Below are 26,943 nucleotides of genomic sequence, written 5' to 3'. Positions count from 1 at the left end.
TAAAATGAAAAGACTGTTATATGTCAATTACGTCTCAGTTTAAAAAATGTTACAGTATAAAGCAAAAAAGTAAAAAGTGGTATATCCAAACAATGAGGTTAAAATAAAGACATTTTCCGATGTGTGAAAGCTAAGAGAATTGTCACCAGCAGAATTACACTAGAAATGCTGGAGGAAGTTCTTCAGACTAAAAGGAAATAATACCAGGCAGAAACGCAAATCTATGTGTTGGTCTCAAGAAGGAAAGAAAAGAGTCAAAATTGGTAAATCCAAAAGAGTTTTTTGCTCAATAACATATTTTCCAAAAATAAATGAAGTATGAGTGAGAAAAAAATAGTTTTTTCCTTCTCTGAATCTCTTTAATAAATAACTGCGTTTAAATAAAAACTAACACTGTATTTCAAGGTTTTAAACAGTATGTATCACAAAGTCTGGGATGGAATAAATAGAATTGGATTGTTTTAAGTATCTTAAGTGGCATGGTATAATATACTATTAACTCTAAGTACACAATGATAGATTAAAGATGCATGATGTAACACCTAAAACAACCACTTGAAAAACAGATAGGTATAGCTTAAAATGCAAGAGAAGAAAATGAAATACTGAAAATATTTTAGTTCAATACAGCTGAGAAAATTATTATATAAAATACCTCTACAGTAAAACAGGTAAAAGAATTTTCCATGGAGAAAGTTGGCTAATAATGCAAAATACATTCTACCACAAAAACAATACTTTAAATGATGACTATGATGTAAAACCTTTGAATACAGTTAATTGAATAAAATTTGCACCTGGACAAGAATCTAACCACCTAATGTTTGCTTCTTTGGGGACAAAACAGTTCCACAACACAAAAAGAAAGGAAGATAAAGTATACAGAGTAAGTTTCCCTAACTCTGAACTACACCCAGCTTGAGACCAGTCATTTTAGGAAGAAAATCTTGTGAATCAAGTATTCTTAATACCTGGAATACTTGGCATACATTAGAAATAAACTGTAAAGCCTGATGATGAAAATAACTTCACCAAAAATGAATTAAAAGCCAAAAATGACATTCGAGCATCAACTAATATAAAGTCTTATTTATATTAGTTGTAAATGCAATAAAATACTTACTTAGACTGAATCATTTAATTTTAGTTTTCAGAGTAGATAATATTCACATAGTTCCAAATTTAAAACTTACAAAAAAAGGAATACAATAAAAAGTGTCTGCTTCTAGCCCCCTTCTCCATTCCCCAATGTGCAGGGGAATAACACTAAAATATAATCAAAGGACACAAATTCCCAATTGTTTCCTGTGGGACCACAGACATGGTAACACTTTTCGTAACACAAGAAATAACATTTTCTTTTTGAATCGGGATTATTTCAAAGTTCACAAAACAGAAAACATCTGGATGACAAGACACTTGTACACGAATGCCAAAAAGGAGATCAAATGGAATGGTAAAATAAAGCATGACCAAGTAATACTGTGAGGAAACAATAAAATGAAATAAAAATATCAACTAAGGTTTTATTAAGTTAGTCCTGACCAACACATGACAGGAAATCTGAAGCAGTGGAACAAAAAAGAGGGTTACAAGCTTTTGTGCCTTGTTCCCAAATTAGTCACTCAAGAGTCAACAGCACAAACCAGACTTACAAACTAACTCCTGCTTATGCATCAGATCATTCCTGAAGACTGACACCAACAAAACAGAACAGCATCTGTAGGATTCAAATGAACATTCGAAGAATTTACAAAGAAAAACACCAACTTACCACGACCGGCCTCCTCAGGTAAAAGGTTTCATACTTGATACTTTCAAGACTGAACTGCCAATCCTCAATTATTAAAGGGAAAATATTCAGCTAGGAGTAATTCTATCTCTTATTTGTCCTTCCCTGCTTTCAGCTTGGCCACTTTACTACTTATTAATTCTTTTCCCTGAGAAGTAAAAGGAGTTCAGAAAAAAGGAAACTGCCTGGAGGGCCCTCAGACCACCATTTTCCCAAATTATCAGAAGACCAGAAGTGGTAAGATATTTAACCACTCCAGTATTCCTAAAAGGAGAATCCTAAGAGGTCATTGGCCTACTGGCCCATTACCTATGGTAAATACAAAAACCTACTCCTGACCTAAGACACTGAACTCAAAAGAAGTTGAGAGGAGGGGATACAAATGGCTTCTGAGGAGTCTCTTATTCTCAATCTGCTTGGGACAACTGGAATTCCAGCTATTATCTTTCACAATCTAATGTCAACACATTTTTTACACTTTATGAGAAACAGTAGGAGTAAATTAGAAATGGGTCCCCGTGGCAAAAAGGTCAAGCAATAATGTAGAAAAGCCATATTACTGCCACCAATATCTATTTCTTGCTGGCCAAGATCACCTCTCCAAGAAGGTAATCATATTCTCAGGCTCCTTTGCAGCTAGGCTGCAGGGGCCTATGGAGCAAACTCAGCCAATGAGATATAAGGGGAAAGTCTTTGGGGATAATTTCTGGTAGAAACTGTCTTCCCCAATAAAAGGGAAGGAGGGAAGGTAGGGAGGGAAAATTTGCATGAGGAGAAACTGTCCTTCCCTTCTGTTTTTCCACCTAATGTTGTATGAGAATAGCATGTTTGGAATTGCAGAAGCCATCCAGCAATCATGAGGAGAATCACTATCAACACAGAAAGATGGAAGTCCTGGCTCTGTTTTAAAAAAAATTCTCCCTCTCATGATTTACATCACTTTTAAATTCTAATTTGAAAAAATACTGGATTGAGAAGCAATAATGATTGCTGAATGAATGAAAAAGACCTGAGTCCAGTACCTGAACTGCTACTTCTAGTTTGCATCATCTCTAAAACAACACTGATGCAAGACACATTATGTTCCACTAAGAAAAAATGCTTCCAATTAAATTGATACAATGCCCTATCACTTATAATTTTTATTCACACTTATTAAAAGAGCTCTTTTAAACTTCATTAGTTAGATTTTTAGCATGTATTACTCTTGTGCACAGTTTTAAAAAGATAAATGAAATAAACTAGCGCATAAACTGGTCACATTCAGGTTCAAACTCTTCTGAATCCCTTATTTGAATCAGTCATTGATATCTATGTTTTTCCACACAATATCATCCTCTGTGCCATCAAAATCCCAGGTGATCCAACACTTGTATTCAAACCATTATCTGTGGGACTTTCTTCCAAGCCTACTAATAGCTACTCTGCAAGTTCTGCATATGAAGAATAAATGACAACACATCACAACCAAAAGCAATTGTAAGATGTATCCAGATTTCAGAAATATAAGAATGTTAAAAAAAAAAGTGCTTCTTAGAATTAATAAAACACAATAACTTATTTTGTTATCTTGTATAAGACAACATCCTGTAGCTACCAATAGTGAATACCTACCATGTTTGGTATTTCACCTATCTCATTTAACTTTTACTGAAAAGCAAAAAGGTAGATATTAACCTTATTTTATATACATGAAATATGAGGCTCAGAGAATGTTAGTAACTTATTCTAAATTACCCAGCTAATAAGTGGCAGAGCTAGGTTTCAATTGTTGATCTATCTTCAAAGTCCTTACTCTTTTTATCACTTCACTCATCTCAAAGTTTACATAATGCACATAAGAATCACCTCAGGTGATTCCTCCACAGACTGGGAAAAATACTGCAAATACTGCATATATCTGCAAATCATATAGCTGATAAGATAAACAGATAAAGAACTCTCACAATTCAATAAGAAAAAAACAAATAACACAATTAAAAATGGGCAAAGGATCTGAATACCCAAAGATATACAAATAGCCAAGAAGCACATGAAAAAATGCTAAACATCATAAGCTATTAGGGAAATGCAAATCAAAGCCACAATATGATACCACTTTACACCCACTAGAATGGCTGTAATCAAAATACAAACAATAACAAGCATTGGTAAAAATGTGCAGAAACTGGAACTTTCATACATTATAGTTAGCAGGAATATAAAATAGTATAGCCACTTCAGAAAACACTTCGAAAGTTCCACAAAAAGTAAAATATAGAGTTACCATGTGACCCAGCAATTTCACTACTAGGTATATACCCAAGACAAATGAAAACATAAGACCACAAAAAAATTTGTTCAAAGGAGCATTATTCATAATAGCAAAAAAGTCCATCTGATGAATGGATTAATAAAATGTAGTATATCCATAAAATGGAATATTATTCTGCCATAAAAAGAATGAAGAACTAATACTATAACACGGGTGAACGTTGAAAACATTATGCTAAGTAAAAGCCAGTCACCAAAGGCCACATATTGTATGATTCCATTTATATAGATTCCACCTCTATAAAGAGAGAAAGTAATTGCTTAAGGCTGGAGAAGATGACGGGAAGTGACTGCTGACAGGTAAAGTTTTTTGTAGAGGGTACAAAAATGTTCTAAAGTATGGTGATAGCTGTACAACCCTATGAATATACAAAAAACTTTAAATGGGCTAACTGTATGGTAAGTGAATTAGATCTCAATAAACCATTTTTTTTAACCCTCTAGACCAGATAACCTCTAAGTTTCCTTTCTAGATATAATGGTCTCTGAGAAAATGAAAAAGTCCCAGAGCTTCCATCAACAGATTTCAGAATCCAATCCCCAGGGACTCCCATGAATTTACAGTTTAAGAGGGGGTAACATATAATACAGTAATTCCTCACTTGATGTCACTAGACCTCCAGATGTCTACAAAGGACACGTGCTTCTTGAGCCAGTTTCAATTTTTCAAAACATCTGTGACAAATCATACATATTTTTCTCTGAAGTAAAGTTTAAGAAAACAAGGATAGACTGGGATTTCAAAATTGTAGAATAGATAAACAAGATTACACTGTATAGCACGGGGAAATATACACAAAATGTTATGATAAATCACAGAGAAAAAAAAGTGACAATGAGTGTGTATATGTCGATGAATGACTGAAAAATTGTGCTGAACACTGGAATTTGACACAACATTGTAAAATGATTATAAATCAATAAAAATGTAAAAAAAATAAAATAAAAAACAAAACAAAAAAAAAAGAAAACAAATTATTAGTTAAAATGTACTTTTTGATAGGCAAAATGTTTCCAAAAATGGGACCCGTGATGAGTTTCTCGGTTAAAAGCTTGGGAAATACAGATACAGGGAATACAGATACAGGAAATACAAATACAACACACTAGTATAGAAATTAGGAGAAATGACTTAAGAGTCCACCTCAGTATGATTCACTTCATATCAACCATGCCTTGGTTTCCATTTTGATCTATAAAATCAACAAATGTGATAGTATCTACCTGACTCTAAAATTCTATAATTTTTCAATATTATATAGTGACTTCCTAAAAATGTCTGCTAAGAAGGTAGTTTTTAATATTCTGGGTCCCTGCAAAGAACTTTCTTTACTGACTCTATCATAATAAATAATAAATACATTAATAAACAATACATAGGCTGCAGTATTTAGAAACTTACTTATAAGTGGCCTAAGAAAGCAAACAGAGAATAAAAAAATAATAAACTAAAAAGAAAGTAAAGCGTGCTTGTCTACTGCTGACAGCAAAAGTCAACAGGAAACACTTCAGTATAAAATCTCCCCAGAGCATGAAATGTCCCTGATTAACAACAAATGAGTTATCTTTTCTTCTCATACTTTACTCCCAACACACCAGCTTCCACATGCATCCTTGGAACAAATGAACTGAATAAGGGGAGGAAAGCAAAGGAAAAAACTGTATCATAATTGGTCTCCTCCTTTCAAAATTCCAGAAGAAGAGAAGGGGGGAGGGGAATGGGAACTAACCATAACTCAGCATAAAATTTTCCTATTTACAGCTTAATGCATTGTGGTCTTTTTTTTTTTTAACTTTTTTAACTTTTTTTAAAGTCTCAAAAACTGTTCTCTGTCTACTCACTTCTTTTTGTTAAAAATGAAAAAACTCTGGACTTTTTAGGGTGAATTAATACTAATTTAAATTGAGCATAACACTTGTGGAGGGGGCATCAGTGAGAAGGAGAACTGTTTGTGGGATTTTGCGGAACAGGGTGGTGGGAGCCTCAAAAAGGGAAAAGCAATCAAGATCCTTTGCAACATAATACATATAAAATCCAAGTTCAGAGATTTCTAATGAATTTTTAAAAGGTCATTCCACTTGCTAGGACAGACCAAAAAAACCAAAGCACCGCCTCCTAAAGCAATGAAAGTTATCACGAATACCAAGAGTAGGTAATTTTCAACTTCCAATTCAATATTATCATTTTTTTTAAAAAGCAAATCAGAAACCTAAACTTATGTTTAGAAGGTAATATAGTATTCTGTTCACAACTACACTGGAACGAAGGGATTCATCCTATGTATTTAATACAAAAAAGAACACACTGAGTCCTTGAAAATAATAAAGGATTCACTAATTATTGAAGCAGCAACAATCTCCATATTTACGCATTATATATAAAAACAGACATACTCTACATCAAATACCCACAGTCCATTTTAAAGTGCCTACATGAATCAAGGTAAAACACAAGCTCAACAGACACCACTATAACCCCCTACAAAGAGAGCTTATAAAATATCTCACTGAGTGGGGAGGATACAGCTCAGGGGTAGAGTGCCTGCTTAAAATGCATGAGGTGCTGGGTTCAATCCCTGGTACCTCCACTTAATAAATAAATAAGCAAAAAATCCTAATTACCCTCCTCCCAAAAAAAACTCACCTAAAAACAAATAAGCTATATTAAAATATAACCAGTTACATTCATTTAACAATTCTGCCAGCTTAAACAAAGGGTAGAAAGACACAGAAATGAATAAAACTTAGCTTCTGACTTCAAGGAATCCACAAGAGGGGGGAAGCCAGAAGCATGTGCAAAATCAAAATTCTTTAAGATCACAGAGAAGATCAAACTTGCCAACTTAGTTAATAACCAGAATTTGCCAGGTGAAAATTGGGAGCAAAGGCATCAACAGCCAAGGAGAACAGCACAAAGCCATGAATGTAGAGAACACAACTAGATAACCAGAAGTCCTCAGTGGCCAGGGCAGGGAGAATAAGGAGGGAGGATGCATGGGCATGAAATGGTAGTAACTACGCCAGGAAATGAAGCTTGTAGCTAGGCTGCAAAGGGCCATACATGCTATGACAAAGTGTTTGGTCTTTATCCAGAAGATCAAAGAGAACCTGATATATAATAAGCAATGTTACTAGAAAATTAACTGGTAACAATGTGGAAGACAGATTTAAAAGGGGAGACTGGGAAGTGGAAGATGAGAACACTGCTGCAATAATTAGGATATTACTGCAACAATGCAAGTGAAATGTGATACAGTCAGGAATAATACAAACAACTAAACAGTAGCAGCAGGAGCAACAACCTACATCAACTTAGCAGTGACTGTGTGTCCATGTATTTGACTATAAGCCAAGCTACAGGCAATAGGGGAAATAGAGAAAAGAATGTCAACAAGAAGTCTTTAGAATATAATCAACAGGACTTAATGACCACTGACAACTCATATCCCATAAAGGATCTTAAACATTAATTCTACCTTCCTAAACTGCTTCTGAAAATTTATTACTTCCTTCATCTAGAGATTTCTACTAAAATAACTTAGTTCACTTAACAGACATTAAAAACTTAATTTTTAACCATATGGTAAGTTTCAGGTATCTCAAACAGGAATTAAAGTCTAAAAATTTCCCTGTGGCCACAAGAAAAACAAAAAAAAACCAAACACAGAATTAAAATAGAGTCATTTTCAATCAGAAAACAGTAATATTGGTATATCCATATGGTATATTCATATTCATATGAATATGAATTTACATGCCTTAGTTAGAGACCCTGAAAAGGCAGGTAAACAGTAGAAATACTCACAAATAGTACCTAAACAAAATATGGGGGAGGAAAAAAGGAACTCTTGATATTAAAATCTTTGGGCTACGAATAATTCGGCTATCCAAACACATATAATTTTATTATAACAATAAATAGTTAATATTTTTCATGAAACCAACATGTGCTTGTGCACCACAGGAAAAAACAGGTAACTGATGAGGCTTACAGACACAATTCCAAGTTAATAAATGTGCTACTTAAGGGAAATAAGGGCAGCTACTGTTTCAACATGCAAATCATCCTCCACCCTTTACAAAAAATATGTTTGTTGAACTGTCAGTTTGTATTACAGGATTGTTAAATAAAACAGTGGTGTTTCTTTCAATAAAATGAGTCACAATTCCCTCTAAAGAAAGATACTGTTCTTCACAACACTGACAAAATGTCTTATCTTTTAAATTCAAAGTTATCTTGATTATGGATACAGGTAACTTTAATGATAAAATATGATAAACACATTTCCCACTAAATGTAATAATGTTCAAAGACAATGTTACATTTGTTATGTTGTAATAAACAGTGCTAGCATATAATCATCTGAGGTTGACTGGCTCACCCCCAGATATTAACCATTAACCAGGTGTCAGTTTAAAAATCTGTGTGATATCGTTAAGGTCAATAAATGTTACAATTCAGTAGAAAGATTATTTAAATATGAATTTCTACTTCAATTATTATAATTTGATAAATTTGTAAGATCCTTGTTTTTTTCATAATAGTGCGTGTACATTATAGGTTCTTCTACTAAAGGAGAAAAGTTTGTATTGTGTTAGTTTCAGTTATAATTTCTAGCTGAGTCAAAGTTCTATCCGCCTTAACGCAGGAAATCCAAAAGGAAATTCCACCATCAGTTCCTGGGGCTTGGTAACTCAAAGGTTCTTTGAAACAGAGATGCAGAAGTTTTCAAACTATTTACAATAACCTTACCTCATATCTTCAAGCAAATCACATTCTGCTTGATGTTTGGCTTGAAGTTTTGTCATCTGCTCAACTTGAATGTTTTTCAGTTCTTGTGTAACTTTCACCTAAAATATACCATATATTCATGAGGTCTTATTGCAACTTAAACAAACAAAAAAAAACTTGAGGAAGATACTTAACACTTGTCAGAATATATACCTCTTGCTTGCCTCTCCCCTGAGGACCATAAACCCATTATTAGCCACCTAATTTTGTCGACTGCAGATACTTAATGAAAAAACCAAATAACCTGAAGCAGAGGCTAAATTAAAGTACAGGAGTTTAAAAATTACAGATTAAAGAGGTGCAAAATAAACTGCCAGTCATTTCATTTCATGCACAAGCTCCATACATACCTAGGTCTTAAGAGTTTTAAAAAAGTCTGTCTTCTATTTCTTCCAAAAAAGATTCAGACATGAACCACCAGGAGAGTTGAGCAGAGTGTAGATGGGGGAAGGGGGCATAAGAATGCCTAATATCTAATGACCAAAATTTACACAATCGGGAAATTATATGCATGAATCAACTACATATATTATTTCATAATGGCTGCGAAAAAGCACAGTCTCAGGATGGTGCCCTCGACTCGCTACCGGCACATCAAATCACAATCTCGTTCTCATAAAGGAGAAAGCAAAAGTGACCTTACAGCATATGCAGTGCTTTTCAGCCACCCCAGCAAGCCGGTCCCCGTGGCGTTTCCACTTTAAACAGCTAGAATGGCAAATGCAAATTGGCCAGTGCCTTCCCCGACAGGCCGAGATCTAGGTTACAGTGGGCCTGGAACCCCCACCTCCCGAGCAGGGCTACAGGAGGGATTAGGGTACGCGTATTAAAGGAAAAGACTCACTTAACTGGAGAACCCGGGTTAAGAAAGAGAAAGAAGTGGGAGCAGACACGAGTGAGTTAAGCATTCAGCAAATGTTTGCCCAAGAGGGGAGGATAGAACAGTCTCCTCCACCCAACGCCCAAAGTAGACACTCAGTAACCATCTGTAGGATTAAAAAGACAAGGACACAGCCTCAGTCCCTGGGAAAACTGGGAAAAAGGACAGTGAAATTGTTCTGGAAGGGCGAAGCGGGGAAGCTGCTGACAAGCCCGGAGCACCCGTCACTCCCACCCCAAGCCCAGATCCTCGTGCACATGCAACGCACTGCCAGGTTCTCGTTTTCCTAGGGGCAGCACCGCCGCCTCCTCGCCCCCTCGTAGGAGGGGCGGGGCAGGAATAGGCGAGAGAAAGGCAGGAGAGGTCAACGCTTAATTTTTTGTTTTCCCCTGGGATAGGGGTGACTGACTACTGCAACTTCTTTTCGGTTGCCCCGTGGGGAAAAAAACCTTAAGGCTAGGCTGGAAACAAATTCTCTGTAAATTTGCAAATAGGCGAGGGGGGCGGCAAGCTGGTGGAGGGCTCAAACCTGGTGCAGACCAAACAATCACAAAAGCACAAGGCTCTGTAAAGCTGCAGGGGCTCCCCCGCCTCCCCTCGGTGCAGCCCCGAGAAAGCACTTTGCAACGAGCAGCACTGCTGTGCGCGCTCACACACACACACACACACACACAAATGCACATCCGAAACTTGTGAAATGTCTGGGGGTCTCCCGCGCGGTAGAGGGTACGAGCCCCGGCTGCCCCTCCCTAGAGAAGGCACCGAACACGCGCGCCCCCAGCCTGGGCAGGCGGCAACTCGGTGAAAAACCCGAGGCGACAGCGGTCAAGGCCTCTTGCGCAAAGGGGGAGGGGGCGCAGCGGTTGCCCCAGTCGCGTTCCTTGTACGCATCCCCCCAAAACCTCAAAAGCCCCCAGGTGCATCCTCACCTTCCTCGGCGGCGGCTGCATGATGCTGAAGGGACATCAATCCTCCTCCGACGGCGGCGTTAGCGAGGAGAGAAGGGCCGAGAGGAGGGGGTGGCGCAGCGACCGGGCTTGTGTGCGTGTGTGAAATGTGTGTGTAAGGAGAGCCTGAGAACGAGGACTCACCCCGGAGGGAGCAAGGCCGGCGGACCGCAGGAGGACCCGGGCCGGAGAGTGAGTGTGAAGAGAAGGAGGAGGAGCGCTGGGAAGGCCTGGGCTCCGGCGGACCGGGGGGTGTGTGAAGCAAGGAGGCGGAGACCGCGAGGGGGCGGGGGCCCGGGAGCTGGGGCGCAGGGTCTTCAGCTCGCGGAGCGGCTCTAGAGGAGTAACGCCGTTGTCCGGGTGCCTGCCCGCCGCGGCTCCAGCCCGCGGCCGACTCCGAGGTTCCTCAGATGTGGGCCCCCAGCCCCCACTCCGGCAGCCCAGCCCTCGCTGGGCCCAACGCCCCCGCCCGACCCGGGGAGGTGGAAGGCGGCGCCGTGTTCTCCGCTTCGGTTCCTCCACTCAGGCCGCGGGAATTTCCGGCCCCACCGCGCGGCGCAGCGCCCCGCTCCGGCGGCGGAGGGGACAGCTCAGGCCAGAGCTGGGTTCGAGGGGCCGGGACAGGCTGCTAGGAGGGAGCGTGACCGCGGCGTGGGGCTCCGTATCGCGGTGGGGGACGGCGGCAGCTAACGGATCTGTCGGAGAATGAGACGGGTAGAAAAGCCACCGCAGGACGAAAATTCTCCCCTTCTCTCTGAGAGTGGCACGTTCCAAATGCCTCTTGTCCTCCCTCCCCCACACGGGGAGCCAGCCGGGGGCTTCCCGCGCGCTTTCCCGCCAGCCCGCCGCCGCGCGCGCGCGCCTCCGATCGGGGACGCGCACGTGGGCGGGAGATGGCCCTACGCCGACGCACGCGCAGAAGCCGCCCCCACCGCAGCGTTCGTCAGTGGGGAGGGGGTCAGCATGTCTGTATGTCTTGGCAGTAGGAGAGACCCCTTTTCTGCTTCTCGGTCCTCCCCCAACGGATGAGCGGGGCAGCCAAGAGACCAAGGGCCGACCCTGGACTAGTCCTTTAGCAGCGGCCGCGGGTGCCTGGCTTGAGCGGGGACATCTAGTTTCCCTGCAAAGAAAAAATCGACTCTTTGCTTTAGGGTTTCCAAGTCAAAGAGCACGTACTCTGTGCTGGAAGACCGCGAGGTCCTTAAGGCCAGAACCCCCCTTTTCACAGATAGGCGGCCAGAGGAGTGGAGAGTTTCTGAAGGCTGCACAGCAGGACTAGATTCTCTCAATAACTAAGTGTTCTCTGGGCTATAAAGAAACAGATGCAGATGATAACCCTGCGGAAAAGTACAGGAGGCAGCAGAGGCAATGAAGGAAGCCCCTGAATGGGAGTCAGGACCCCTGAGTGCCAGTCTACTCTGCCTGCCCCTGAAAGGCTGGGTGAACTCAGGCTTCCTCACCTACCAGTGAGGATGCTCATCCGGGCAGCTTCCCTACTCCACCTTCCTTCTCTATCCAAACCGTCTTGGGGTAGGGATATCTGCCTCCCTTGAGGTCCTTAGAAGAATGAAAACACCTCTTACGAAGCCACAGTGCTGTATGGAGGGTGAATGAGATCACCCCGGTTTTATCAGAAGTTCAGGTCTCAAATACCTGTTCTCAGAAGTGGAGTCAGGCAAAAGAGGAAAGTGAGTGAAGCCTGGAGAGACCCAAGTCTCCCAAAGAGACCCAAAGCCACTTGGCCGGAAATTGGAAAGATGGAACAACTCAGGTTGTTTACATTGTTAACCTAGCTTCTTGTACAAGAAGGAGATAGAATCAGAGCTGTAATTGAGTCAGATTAATCTAGAGCTGTGTAGGAATTAGAAGACCAGGCATACTATTTCTGGTTTCCTTGAAGACATTCAAAAGTGAGCCCTTCAGGAGAGTCCTTGATTACTATTAGGGAAGACCTGGAGCAATGGAACAGATGGGTGGAGGCCCAGCTCCTTGACAGTTGTGGGGCCCACAGCTAGAGCCCAGGCTGGAGGTAGCCAGACTGGGCTCCAGTCTCAGCTCCACCATGAACTCATTGTGAGGCCTTGACCCAGGCAGTTCACCTCTTTCAACTGTTACTTCCTCACTTGTAAAATGGGGATATAATACCAGCTTCACAGGCTTGTTATATTAAATAAAATTTCTCCTACCACACAACCTAGCATATAGTGCTCATAATGCTTGCTGATTCATCATTTATTCAGGAAATATTTGCTAAAGTCCTACTTTGTGCCAAGCTTCGGGCTAGACACTGAGGACACAGGATCAAGCAAGAAAAAATCAGCCTAGGCCTTTACTTAGTCAGGGAGGGGTAACAGTGCTTGCCCAGATGCAATGTCCTGCACACAGAAGGTGCTTAACAGAGATTTGCTGAATCCTAGTTCTGGGGATAACTAGTCTGACCCAGAAATTATCCTCCCTTCACCTCCCTTCTCTAGAAGTGAGCACTGGGGGTATAGAGGTGCTGGGTGTTGGGAGACTTGGGATCCAGCTTCTCTCACTGATATGCTGGGCCTTATCTAAGCCTTGATCCCCAACTGCAGAGTAAGGTAAGTGAATGAGCATGAAACTTAGTAGGCCCTTCACAGCTGAAGTCAAACCTGGGGCTTTATTTTATGGATTTAGGAGGGCAATCCCCACTGGATTTGCCATTTTTCTGAAACCAGGAATGGCATTGACTTTCTGGAATGGTATCCTTTGGAGCTGTTATAAAAAGCTAAGGGGCAACACCAGATGGGCTCACCTGCTATCTGCTTTCTCAAAAATGTAGTTTCTTTTAAAATGTGTTTACTATTTACTGAGTGCCTTTTCCAAACCCCAAACTCTCATACTACTTTTCTAAGCCAATCTTCACTATAATCCTATGACAGAGTATTATTTTCTTCATTTTACAAATAAGGTACCAGAGACTTCGTGAAGAAAAATGACTTGCCCTAAAGTGATAGATTTGAGACCAGAACCCAGTTCTCCCATTTGCCTCTATGAGGGATGTTCAGAGGAACTGGGAGATTCATCGAGGGAAAAAGCACACTCAGGAAGATACAATCCATATGTTCCAGACTCCACAAGGATAGGGAAAGAATTTCTGTGACATGTAAGCCTGACTTAAAATGCACCCACTTTAAACCAGGCTGGAGACTTCCAGAGCCTTGCTCCTGCAATGCAGGCAAGCACTGTGTTACCAGTAAGATCTCTTGAGATTCTTTGGGGGAAATGCCACAGAACTTTCCTGTGGCCACAGAGCAGCATGCACTGTGGCCCCAGACACAGAACTGGAACAGGTCTCAGCTTCACCTAAGGAAGGACATTTTCCAGGCAGAGCTGCCCCCAGAGAGGGTGAGCTCCCCTGTCCCTGTGCAAGCAGGTGCTGGCTGCCTTCCATCAAGGAGGCCACAGATTGGATTCTCACCCTGGGAAGAAATTAATAACAAATACCATTTATTTTGCCTCTTCCATGCTTAAAGCATTAAGCTATGTATGTTATTTACATTGTTTCTAACCCTCACAACAATCCCAAATGATACACGTGACTCATTTCTCAGATTTCACAAAATGAGGCTCAGAAGTAAAATGACACACCTAAGGTCACACAGTTAGGACAGGAGAGCCAGGCTGGCCCCTGCTTCCTCTGGCTCTGAAGCTGTGCTCTCCCTCCAGCATGTGTGCTTGTGCAGTCTCCCAGAAGGAATGTGATTCTAAGTTTAAGTCAGAGCCAGGATTGAAAGTTGGCCTGGAGCAGATATAAGAATGGGCATTGGAAAATGAACTATTTCAATATTCCACAGGGCTCCCAGGAGAAACCTCAGGGAGACAAAGTATGCAGCAGCCCTTGAGCTAGAATTCTATGGCTAGAATGTGAACAGCCCCCTGCCTGGTCCAGATTGGGCACCCAAGACAGGTTGGCGCTCCATCCAAGGCTTCTCCAGAGAAGGTGGTCACCATCCCCTCTGCCAATTCTACACTAAGGTACCCATTCCTCTTCCTGCAGCTGGGGTTCACAGCCCCCTCTAGTCCCTTTCCTGCTCTGTCATTATCCCTAACCTTTCAGCCCATCCATTATCTGTCAGGGGATGCCAGCTATCTCCTGCCTGAGCCCCACCAAGCTCACCAGGGGATGCTGCTGTAGACAATGCTGTCTATGGATCCCACCCCCATTCACCACCCTTCTACCCTAGTCACCTTTCCCCCTCCTCCTCATCCCACACACACACATACTGGCCTTTGTTCCTGCATGAGCTGATCTCTAAACATAGCCCTCTGGTCAGCCTGGTGGGGGAATGTACCTGTCTCCTCCACTAGTCAGCACTCAAGGCAGAGAATCACAGCCCACTGGAATGACACTTTAAGATCAGTGGCCACAAGAAGAGGGTAGAGGCTCTCCCTAGGACACAAAGTGAGTTTGTGGGCAGAACTAGACCTTGGACTCCATCCAGCATCACTCAACAATCCCCTTATTCTAGAGTCGGAAGCAGGTCTCTAGGGTGAGACCCAAACCCTGCACTCCAGCAGCTCCTAATCTTAACTCATGGACCAAAGGTCAGAGCAGTGAGTCCAGAACATCCAAGTCAGCTCAGGAGAGTAATAGGAACCCAGATTTCACCAAACAGTACCAGAGATCTAAGGCCAGAGGTAAGTCCCTGAGAGGCAGGCACTGGGACAGGGTATTACCTAGTCAGCTAGTTCCTCTGTCAGGGATTGTTACAGTGGGGGTGAGGGGACAGTCCCAGGGCTATAGTAGGAGCTAACAGTCATATGATTTTGCCGTCAGAAGTCAGGAAACCAAAGTTCTAGTCCTATCTTTGTCTGGCACTTGTTGAGTGTGACCTTTAGCACACTGCAAATTCTGTCCTGTGTTCCTCCTAGTGGGGTGGGTTCAGGTTAAATGAAATAACACGTATATGATCTGTAAAGGGCTGGGGAGCTATGTAAGCAAGTGACTACCCATCCTGGGATACATTAAGGAAGGCTGAGTGACACCATGTAGGACACTGACAAGGACTTTCCCACTGGGAGCTACACTATGATTACAGCCCTGTGAAACTAGGACTTATGGGTGAAACAGGTTTGGGTGGAAGAGTAACATCACAGGGATTTGGGGTCAGACAAACCTGGGTCAGATGTCCATTTCCTCCTCTGCCTAGTTTTGGGTGCTTGACCAAGTCCTGAAACTTCTGAGTTCCCTCTACCAAGTTCACTTGTCCATAAAAGGGAAATAATGACTTTTTGTAGGGTTGTGGTGGGAATTAAAAGGAATGTTTATATAAAATGCCTGCAATTGTATTGGCTCACAAATGTGAATTTCCTCTGTGCGTCTTGTGTCTTTCTTCAATTTCCCTTCATTTTGTTCTGGTTTTGTTTGCAAGTGAAAAAAACAAAACACAAAAAGAGGAATTCACATAGGAAGAGGTTGAGCCCAACTACAGTCCTCATTTTGCCCTGACTCACCGTAAGGACCTGGGAAGTCCCTGCCCTCCCTCAGCCTTCATTTCCTCATCTGTAACACCAGGGCTTCCACCAGGGAGTCTCTTCAAAGCTCAGCCTGGAAGGTGTGGAATGCTACCCATCTATGAGCCCCTTCCATGAAGAGAACCTTCCAGGCTGAGCTGGGGGATGGGGGTCAGGCAGGCACCAGGAGAAGGAGATGGAGCTGTGGGGGAAGGACAGCAAGATGGGGAGGTGGCAGCCCTGTAACTACTGTGTTCTGACCTGTGGAAGGAACAGGCCATGCTCAGATTAAGAAGCCTACTGCCTTTTTCCCCACAGGGTGCCAGTGAATGCCAAAACAAAATGTGCTTGCCTGCTCCCTGCCTGGAGGATGGTGGGCCAAAATGAGTGTCCTAGAGGGCTGGCAGATGCCCTGGCATCCTGCCTCCTCCCTAGGCACCAACCCTTCCCCTGTCTGCTATATATCCATCCAAACACCCGTGTCCTGTGATCTGGGTGAGCTGAACAACCCCTTCAGCCAAAGCTGGCCCAATGTATGGAGAGAAACTTCCCTAGGACCTGTACTCCCCCTCTCATTTTCAGCCCTCCTAAATGGACACCTCCAGTTCCTAAACACCCTCTAGCTTCCCAATCCAGCCTTGGCCCCAAGATGAGATCTAATTCTCGCCATGCTGCTGTGGGCAGAGTGCGTGGCATCAGAATGCTGGGAGTTGCTGTCAGTTGCTAGGGGAGGGAATTCCCTGGCTCAGGAAAGCTCCTCCAGCGGAAGGGAGCAGGTGGTGAGTCTCCCCAAAGAGACAGACACCGCCAACGCTGTAGGCAGAGCCAATCCTGGGGTAAAAAGCATCAAATCCACCACCCCCACCTTCTCTCTGTTGCTTGTCTACACTGGGCACAGTCATAACAATAGCTTACACTTTCTAATAGCTACAATGTGTCCGCGGTTCACATAAACAATTAATTTAATTCTCACAACGACTTTGAAGTAGGTAATACTATTAGCTCCATTTTATCGTCAGGTCACACAGCCAATAAGCAGACTGAGATTTGTACCCAATTAATCAGGCTCCAGGTTCTGTACTATTAAGTGCTACGCAAATCTGCCACCAGAAGATGGCATTTCCCATAAAACCCAGTTCCAAACTTGGAATGTGGCAAGATGCTTTTCCTAGTATCCTAGAATCAAAGCATTTTCCCAGACTTGTCTGAGCTGAGAATCTCCTAGGGGTTCTTGTTCATCCCCTCCTCTGAGGATTTAGTTATCTTCGTGTGGAAAGAGAGGCAGTGCCTGACACACGGAAATTGTCCATAAATATTTGTTCAGTAAATGAATGCCCCTGCCTTCTCTGAGCCTCTGCTCATCTATAAAATGCAGTTTCAGTTCCCTACCCTGCCCCATCTCCAAATGTGGCTGTACATTGAGCTGGTGTGTGTATCTGCACAAGCTTTGCTTGGGTGGGAGAAGCTGTTTACAGTCACACACGCTGGCTCCTAAGGACAGCTGTAATAATAATAGCTAACATTTGGTACATGCTTATGGAGTACCAGGCACAGCTCTGAGGGCTTTGACTGTGTTAACCCATTGATTCTCCCAATACCAATTATCCTGACTTTAAGGGGAAACTGAGGCTCAAAGAGATTGAGTAACTTCCCCATGATCACACAATTGGAAGCAAGATTTGAACTCAGATGGCCTTACTCCAGTATCCAGAGGTTAACCACTCAGTCATAGCTCCCCTCTTGGAAACTGGGCTGCCAAAGTTTAACTGAGCAAATGGTTACTGCACCTGTAGTATTCAGGGAGGGGGAATGGAGAATTGAATTAACAGGAGCTCTCACTATAGATGAGGCAAGATCTAGAATTGCTTCACTATTATTTGAGCCTGAGTAAGAAATTCCAAAACACAGAATCAAAGTGCTATGGTAGTCCCAGGTGGGGAAGGCTGCCTCTGTCTAAAAGAGGGGACCTGGAAGGCTGCACTGTAAGTGGGCCATGATACACGGAAGGTACACACTCCCAGGAGAGGAGCAGCAAGAGAGAGCGAGCAAAAACCTCTGGCTGGATGGGCCTGAGCTGTGTTTGGGCAGCCTAATCAATACTGGGAAATGAGCCTACAACAGTGAACTGTGGCCTTGGTATCTCACTTGGATGTTTGGTCTAAACTTTAAAAAGTGATGCCCCTTTATGGAGTTCATCACACTCTGTAATAATTGCCTGTCTCACCCATCTTATCCACGTTTCCCATCCCCATATATCTCTGGAAGGAGATCTTGTTTGTCACTGTACCCCCAGCAGCTAGGACAAGGCATCCTAGATGGATGGACTTGAAGGTCTGAAGACCCAGAGGTTTACCAGCAGTGGACGCCAGCTTACAGAATGGAAGGCCCAGTACAGCACCCTAAGGGAGGGTGTGCCTGAGGGCCTCCATAGGCCTATCGTCTGTTCATGTTCAGCCTTCTGTCCTCACACACTGTACTGAGCTACTGACTCACTGCTACTCTGCCCAGGTGGAGGCTTATAAGTCCGTGGGTCACAAAGGAGAGGCTGGATGGCTCTGAAAGACAAGGCACATTGGCTGGGTCACAGTAACTCCAGTGCCTTTCCTCCCTGCACATTGGCCACTCATACTGGGTTCTAGGTTAGGAGCTTACGTCAAGTTCTAAGACAGACTAACTGGTTTGAATTTTGGCTCTGCTGCTTTCTAGCTCTGTGGTCTTAACTGAATAATCTGGATACTGCCTGTCTCCCATTGGTCCTGTGACTCCGGCCCAGCTCTCACTCTCCCTGTGCTTCAGGCACTGAGTATGTTGGGATGGTTACCCTTGAGACCCTGGTGGCTGTGTCATTCTCCAGGTCACCAGACAGTGCTTTCTGGGTGGTGGTAATATGAATGTAAAGGTGAAGCTTGATCTTTTCTCTGGGGCAGTCAGAAAAACCCTTTCCAACCCAGCACTAACCACAGAGAAATGACTGGGTCAAGGCTCACGCAACATCCAGATATTTCTTCTGGGTGACAATTTTTCAGGCCTATCTGATAATAGTTATTCTCCATTTGCACCTGACCTGGACCCTCAGCCCTGCACTGTGCTCTAGGAGGCTGGCCCCTGTGAGCTGTATCACCAGGCCCTCTGGCCAACTGGCTTCCTCAGGAGGATGAGAGAAGGGAGAGGTTGGGCTGTTTCTCCCTCTGCTCTCTCCCTGCTTTGTTGCCTTCTCCACTCCCTCCTTGATCCCACTCCCTCCTTGATCCTATCCCTGCCAGGCAGCCCTACCTCTCTCTGGGCTCCAGTGATGTGATTCCTGCCCCTCCTTCAGCCCTAGTCTCTGGGTGGGTGCCTCGCCATCTTTTATTTATTCCCTTAACCCACCTACACCTCAGTACAGCAGTCCCTTCATTAAGTCTCATCATTTGAACCGTTAGAGGGGAATTGCTTCCTGCTGGCCTCCTGACTAATACAGGACCCTCCGGTATTATGCTAAGTGAAATAAGTCAGACAGAGGAAAAACAAATACTGTATGATATCACTTATATGTGGAATTTTAAAAATATAACAAACTAGTGAATATACAAAAAAGAAAGAGACACTGATATAGAGAACAAATCAGTGGTTACCAGTGGGGAGAGGGAAGGGGAGGGATAATAAAGGGGTAGGAAATTAAGAAATACAAACTATTATGTGTAAAATAAGCTATACAACACAGGGAATATAGTCAATATTTTATAATAACTATAAATGGAATATAATCTTTTAAAATTGTGAATCACTATATTGTATACTTGTAACATAAATATTGTTCGTCAACTATACTTCAATTTAAAAAAAAAGGAGTTTAGGCTTTTCAAGCATGATCTGCCTGTTCTTCTTGCTTAGCCCTGCAATAAACCTTTCTCAAAGGAAAAAAGAAAGAAAGAAAAAATGGGAGGAAGGGAGATGAAGGAATACATCTCCAGTATCTCTTTATAAATAAATAAATAAATAAACCTAATTACCTCCCTCCCCCCGCCAAATTTTTTTTTTTACCTCCACCTGGATCTGCCTTTTCTCAGTCAGGTTGAGACTTCCCCCAGAACAAAGACCCAATCAGCCTGGCAGATGAACAGCCCTCCCACGCACCTGCTCTAGGGCAGACATGGGCAATGTGTCTCCTTTAAGGGCCCCAGAGTCTGATTCTGACTTACTGTCACTCCTAAAGTCACTCTTGTGGGCAGAGTCAGATGAGACAGGGGCCTCTGCAGTAAAGTAACAGTGACTATGTGGCATGGTGAACCAAGACCAAAGAACAATATATGCCTCAAGGCAGAGCATGGTCAGGTCAGCACTCAGGTGGAGTGGGCAAAAGGCTGTGGGAAGCCAGGAACCTGCTCTACTCAGGGGAGGCTCCCTGGAGGGCCGGGTGGCCTGGTTGGGAACCACAGGGTGCTGGCAATGTAAGGAAGAGAAGGAGGAAAAGCTTATCCCAGGAGAGAGCTGAACAAAAGCTTGGCAGAAGGAAGTGGGATTCCTGAGGGATTTGACGGGCCACACAGTCAGTGGCAGGTGCTCCCTGGCCTCCCTCAGATCACGGTGCCTAAGGCTGCCCTATCCTGGAACAGGGCTCTGGCCTGAGGACAGGCCTCCTGCATTCCCTCACAAGCGCTCCCACCTCCCCCAGGATTGAGCTGTCAGTCACCCCAAACCTTTCACTTCCCTTGCTAACTGCACCTGCCCAGACCACAGCCATAGCAGGGCCCAGGTTTCAATTCTCATTTCCTCCACATCTCTGTAGACTCCTAAGAGTTTCAATTTCTCAACAGGGGTTGAGCCTGACACTGACCTAGCTACCCTGAATCCTCTGTCACTGCCTCCTTGCCATCCTTCCTGTCTCTCACCTAGCTGGTTCTCTCCTGCCTTCTGCCCTCCTAAGCAGCTAGAGCAAGCCCTCTAATACGCTATTTTGACCACGCACTCCTCTGCTCAAGACCGTTCTCTGTCTCCCCTGCCCTACAAATGAAGCCCAAGCTTCTTAATGTGACATTCTGCACCCTGCACCACATGACTCCTGCTGGCTACCCGACCTCATCTCTCAGTTTCACCATTTTAGGTGCCCTTTGTTCCAGACACAACATATATATGCACTTTTCCAGAACTCATCAGGTTCTTTTCACAGCTTCACACTACTGAATCCACTGTTCCCTCTGCCTTCAGCCTTTCCCCCTCTTCTCTGCCTGATAAATTCATATTCAACCTTCAAACCCCAGCTCAAAGCCCCTGCTTCTGGAAAACCTTCCTCCTTCCCTTAGGTCAGAATTAATCTTCCTGTCTCTGAGTCTCCATAGCCTTGCTCAGATCTTGATGGCAGCACTAAGCACAAGCTGACTAGACTCCTATTTCATTGTCTTTTTCTGAATTCCCCTTCCTTTCAAGTCTCAGGCCCAGCTGGACCACTTTTAGCTATGTGACCTTGGACAAGTAACTTAACCTCTGGAGCTCTCCCTGAGCCCTCAGGCTGGATTAGGTGCTCTCTGTTGACAGTTTTTCAGCATTCTTATGTACATTGATAACCATGATTAACTTATGATTCTCTAACTATCTCCCACTAGGCTGTGAGTTTCTCCCTATTCTCCAGGGACTGCCCCCAGAGAGCAGGCATGCCAGGCATCACCTGTTGCTGTCCCATGGGCTTTCAGGGTGGAAGCTGCCAGATGCCCAGACAGTTTTACTTCCCTCTTGGCTGCAGAGCACTGAAAGCAACTGTCAGACCTCAGGCACTTCCGCTTCACTCAGAGCCAGGCTTCCTTTTCACCCCTTCCGTAGGCAGCCAGCCGACCATGGGCTACAGGCTCTGAGCCAGCTCCTGGGGAGTTTTGTTTCTTCTTGGGAACCCAGCCCAGAGTGCTTTGGTGGTGGACTCCCCTAAAGACAGTCTCCACCTTGGGGGTTTGTGGCAGGAAAGCCTGATTACCCAAAACCCGGGGTGACTGGAGTCTTGACCTCATTTGACTTGTATAGTTGTGGAGTGAAAGGCTTTGCATAAGGGAACTCCTGCAGAATCATAAACCCTCAGAGCCCTTGTTGGAACCTGTTTATTTTACAGATGGGGAGACTGAGGTCCAAAAAGGGATTTTCCCAGACCAGAAGCAGTGATGTACCCAGGGGCATTTATGTTAGGGAGGTCTGACCTGAACTAAATGGTCCCAATCTGTGTTGCTCTTAAGTACTTTTGCCTGTATAATATTGTTTTGTTTTTCTATTTCTGTTCTGCTCTCTCATCAGGTGCTGCTTTTCTCTGCTGCCTTGGTAAGTGCCTGCCTGCCTCCCTGCCAGCCTGCAATAGCAACTTCACACCCCACAACATGGCTGCCAATTAACCTTTAAACTATTTACAACCAGATGCCAAGGGCATAAAACTAATGTGTAAAATATGAATAAACAGGCTGAGATCAAGGGCTTGAGGGACGTATTTGGGATATCCAAGGGCCTTTTAGGCTTAGAGCCTTGTTCTGTGGCCTTCCCTCAGCAGAGAGGGAAGTCCAGGCACAAAGACGGGGCTTGGGAATATACTCTCAGGGGAATATATTCTTTATCAGTACTCACCAGCTCACACTTAACCCACATGTTCTTGGAGGGTGTCTCTGGAAGACAACAGCTTGATAACATCATCCCCAAGGCTGGGAGGGGCAATAAATATGAGGCAATTCAACCCCATGTTTAATTCAGAAATCATTGCCTCCATCTATTTTTTTCTCTCTACAACCTTGCTTGGACTCACACCAGATTCAGTGCTTGGTATGTGAGATCTAATAGGGTCTTGTCTACGGGGAACACACCACCACCACCATGAGGGGAGAGACAGACACATCAAAAATCCTGCAGTGGAGTACATCATGTGCCCAGGCTTCCCAGGGATCTTCAAGGAAGAATTCACCAGAGAAGTGAAGGAAGGGCTCTAAGGAGCTTTCTATATCCCTATCACCAGAGCCCACCTTTAGGCAGGCCCTTCCTAAATCAGACTCCCTGACTTTCGCGTAACACTTTGCCTTTCCTCCAGGCTTTATTCACTCATTTTGTTGGTCAACAAACTTTCCCTGCTCTTCATCTGTGAAGACTCTGTATTGGGCCCTGAGGACTTCTGGCTTTGAGGAACCCCTAGCCTGCTGGGGGATGGATGCATGGAAAGACAATGACTGTGTGGTGTGGACATGGTGTGAGGGAGGGAAGGACAGAACTGGAGAGCCAGTAACGGCATCTGAGCCATTCTGGGAAGTCAGGGAAGACTTTCTGCAGGAGGAGATTTATGCCCTCAAATCTGAGATGTGGCATCTCCTTTGATCCTCCTAACATTCCTCTAGGGTAGGTCTTATTATCTCCATTGTAGAGGTGATAAAACTGAGGCCCAGAAAAGATCAATGCCTTACCCAAGGTCACATGATTAGTAAGTTGCAGGGGGTGCATGTTCACTCCTGGGCACCCAGCAGCAGAGTCAGATGATGGCATCACTGGAAGAGCTGGGCCTAGGGGCCTGGGACCAGAGGTGGAAAGGATCAGAGGTACAGAGGGAGGAGATGAGAGCCTGGAGCTGGGTGGAACCAATCTCCCCCAACACACAGTGGAGCAGAAGAGAGGACAGGAATATCCAACAGGCCATCAGTTCATGGCTTTGGGTCAGCAGAGCTGGCTCGGTCCTTGGACACAGTCTCATCCAGCCTCCGTTAAACTGAGGCTCATCTAGAGCAACTGATGAGGACATACAGTATCATAGGGGATGGTCCTGGACTAGAACCCAGAGGCTCTACTCCCCTAGCCCAGGGCTCTGTGCACAGCCCTGGCTGCCATTACATTATTTAAGCCAACCTACGTTTACTGACGTGCACTCTGGCTTGGACACTCTTCTAGGCACCATGGGGATCACAGAAATCCTCTCCATCACTGCTGTCAGGAGCTTCAGCTGGAGTGGGGAAGTCAGATCCGGCTCAAAGACCTGGACTCCAGGCAGCAGTGGAAAGTGGGGCAGCAGCAGGCATGAACAGATTGCTGGGGAGTGGGTTGGGGAGGATCTTAGGATCCCAAGCACCCAGAGAAAGTCCTTGGACCTCGGTTCTCCCATCTATTCCAAGAAGGGACTGGAGTCAACAATTTCTGAGGTCTCTCAGTTCAGACAGTCAAGCCTCTATCCCTGCTTACCTTGCAAGTGTTAGGAGGTGGGGCTGGGCCAAGCTTTTGGTAGGCTGGGTGGTGAGAGGCAGAGGAAGTGGCTTGAGCCACCCCTGGATGCCCATATCAAGGCTGTCCCATTACCAGCAGGGAAATCACAGACTCAGCGCTCAGACATCTGGGAGGCGTTGGGCAGCCAGGGTATTTTTAGAAGACTACAGGCAGACATGCCCGGAATCCTGGGCGTTCCTCAGCCAAAGCAGCTGGGAGCCCAGCAAAGGAAGAACCAAAAGAGGTGGCCCCAGTCCTGGCTCTTACTGCACCAAGGTCAGCTGGCCTTCCCTTTCCCCGGAGGCCAGTGCTCAGGCCTATCATGCTCAAGCTCTGGTTTCCCTGACTTGCTGCCGATCTGCTTCCTTCTGGATCATCAAGTGCAGAGCTGTTGCAGGGCCTTAACAGGAAGTTGTGCGTCCGCAGCACTTGGTCTCCATTGATTCCTTCAGCTATATCTTTGGGTGCTTTCTCTGATCCAGGTGAGCTGCTGGCCCTAGGGATATAAAACAGAAAGGATGCAACCTTGGAGCAACTCAGGTCCATTGGGGTGGAGGGACTGGGTTGGGGGCAGTGGGGATACAGACAGCGATAACACCTGATGTCACTTTGAGGGAGCTTGGTTGACAGGGCTGCCACAAGGGCCTTTGATCTGTGGACAAAAATGTAAGCTGCTAGCTAGGGGGGCAAGCTCTGGATTATAACCAAAGGATGATTATCAGTCTTTTCTAGAGCCATGCCTCTTCCTTTTGAATTATTTCTGAAAGCTGAAGTCTCAGAATTAGAGTAAAGGGTAAGATAATCCTTTTAGCTTTGGTCCTATCAGCTACCAGAAAAACTGCCTCATTTGCAGTGGCAGCTCTAACCAAAGGGTGCTCCTGCCCCCTTCCCCCACCCCATCCCCACCATTCCCTCCACTTCATGAAGAGCAAAGCCCAGAAAAGGGCTTGTCCAGCCCAGAATCCCTCAGTAAGGCCTAAGGAAGGACTCATCTCTGTCTGGAACCTGCAGATTCCCATGTGATCAAAACCACGGGAAGGACACTCCCAGGCCCACCTGTCACAAGGAGAGGCTGAGGCTTGGGGTGATCAGAGGGCAGGAGTTCAGCCCCACACTGTGCCCCATCACAATGGACTCTGCAGCGTAGACCTGTTTGCCCCTCTCCCTAGGACTGTCTGTCCTTCCAGCCCATTTCTCAGATTGAGTTTCTAGCCTTAGTTATGAGTGTCTGCAAATTCTCTACCTGAATTTTTTAATGTTGTACCTTCACTTTAATGATAACATGAACAAATTGATATTAGAATAATCTGGCTTGGCTAAAATGCAGAGCATCTTATAAAACAGGCAGCTCTAAGTGTCAGTGCCCATGTCTAGGTTTATTGGCAAACTGGTTCTAAAGATCCTTCTAAAGTGATCACATTGAACTTTAGTGCAGTGTCTCAAGCTGACTTAGAAGTTTGAGACTCACTGCTCTAAAGTGTGTGCTTCCTTCCTGCAGGATCCGGGGCAGAGAAAGAAGCCCCTCAGTTGGGATCAGAAGACCTGAGTTCTAAATTTGTCTTTGCTCCCAGCTCACTGAATAGCCTTGGCTATTACCTGAGTCTAAGTCTGAGTCTAGGTGTCTTCATTTGTAAAATAATTAGCTTGGGTTAGACAATCCCCACGGCCCCTTCTAGCTCACACGACAGGATTCCAAATTGCGATGAGCTACGCTTTCATCCCCACCCATCCCTGACTCCTGATCCAGTACATGCCATCCCAACCCCATCTCTGAGGCCAGTGCTGCACTGGGCAGGTAGGCAGAGACATCAACAGAGAAGTGGAGCCTCCAGGAGTTGGCAGTAGGGTAGTCAGGCAGAGATAAAGGAGACATAAGAGGGGTTGGAGAGCTTCAGGAAGAACGACGTCAGGCCAAAGAGAGCTCTTACAACCAGCCAGACTGTCAGCTAAGACCCATCCTGGAGGCTCCTCTCAGGGTGGTGGGATTCCACATCTTGGGTTCCTTCAAGGTCAGGGAGCCTTGCCCTCGCCTGTGTAGGATTCCCCTCTAAGGCTTCTGAGTAGGCCATCCCCTATTCCCCCATCCCTCCAGGAACCTAGAAACATTCTCTCCTTAAACCCTCCCCCCATCCCAGCTCACAGTGGGGCCTCAGGACCCAGGGGACCCCAGGCAGTGCCAGAGCTACCTCCTTATGGCTAGACTGTCTTCTTTGAACGCTACCCCTTGGGCCTGCTCAACTCCTGAAGATTGCCTAGATTTCAAATTAGGGATACCTTCTGTCAGGGAGCCCTCCCGGATTCCCCTACCCCAGGCAAGGTCAGGGCCTTGCTTTTTGCCCTCTGGGGTTAGGAATGGGGTTCTAGTAAACCTTTCTCCCTTTTCTGGGGAAAGATTTGAAGCTCTGTCCCTCGGCCAGAGAATTTTAGGCCTGGAAAGAGCAGCTGAAGTAGGAGGAAGTGTCTGTCCTATAGGCCCCCCTGAACTTTGGCCCCAGGCCCCAAATCAGTGTTCCCTAGTACTTCAAGTAGTCTTTGCCCACACATGACAGTTTGC

At 44.8% G+C, this 26,943-nt stretch overlaps 1 protein-coding gene across 2 annotated transcripts in view; it reads right to left on the bottom strand.

Annotated features, from left to right (window-relative positions):
• The window catches only part of FCHSD2 (FCH and double SH3 domains 2), a 197,332-nt gene extending 185,746 nt beyond the window's left edge, over nt 1–11,586 (bottom strand). For both annotated transcript variants that reach the window (XM_072969249.1, XM_006203362.4), the window contains exons 1-2: nt 10,707–11,586; nt 8,859–8,956 (exon numbers count right to left, since the gene is read on the bottom strand). In XM_072969249.1, the coding sequence (XP_072825350.1) occupies nt 8,859–8,956; nt 10,707–10,727 (119 nt within the window). In that variant the 5' untranslated portion in view covers nt 10,728–11,586. The remainder of the gene's footprint in view (nt 1–8,858; nt 8,957–10,706) is intronic.
• Between the last annotated feature and the right edge of the window lie 15,357 nt (nt 11,587–26,943).

This window comes from Vicugna pacos, chromosome 10 (genome assembly GCF_048564905.1).
Source record: "Vicugna pacos chromosome 10, VicPac4, whole genome shotgun sequence".
NCBI lineage: Eukaryota > Metazoa > Chordata > Mammalia > Artiodactyla > Camelidae > Vicugna > Vicugna pacos.
This window is presented reverse-complemented; position numbering and strand designations above follow the sequence as displayed.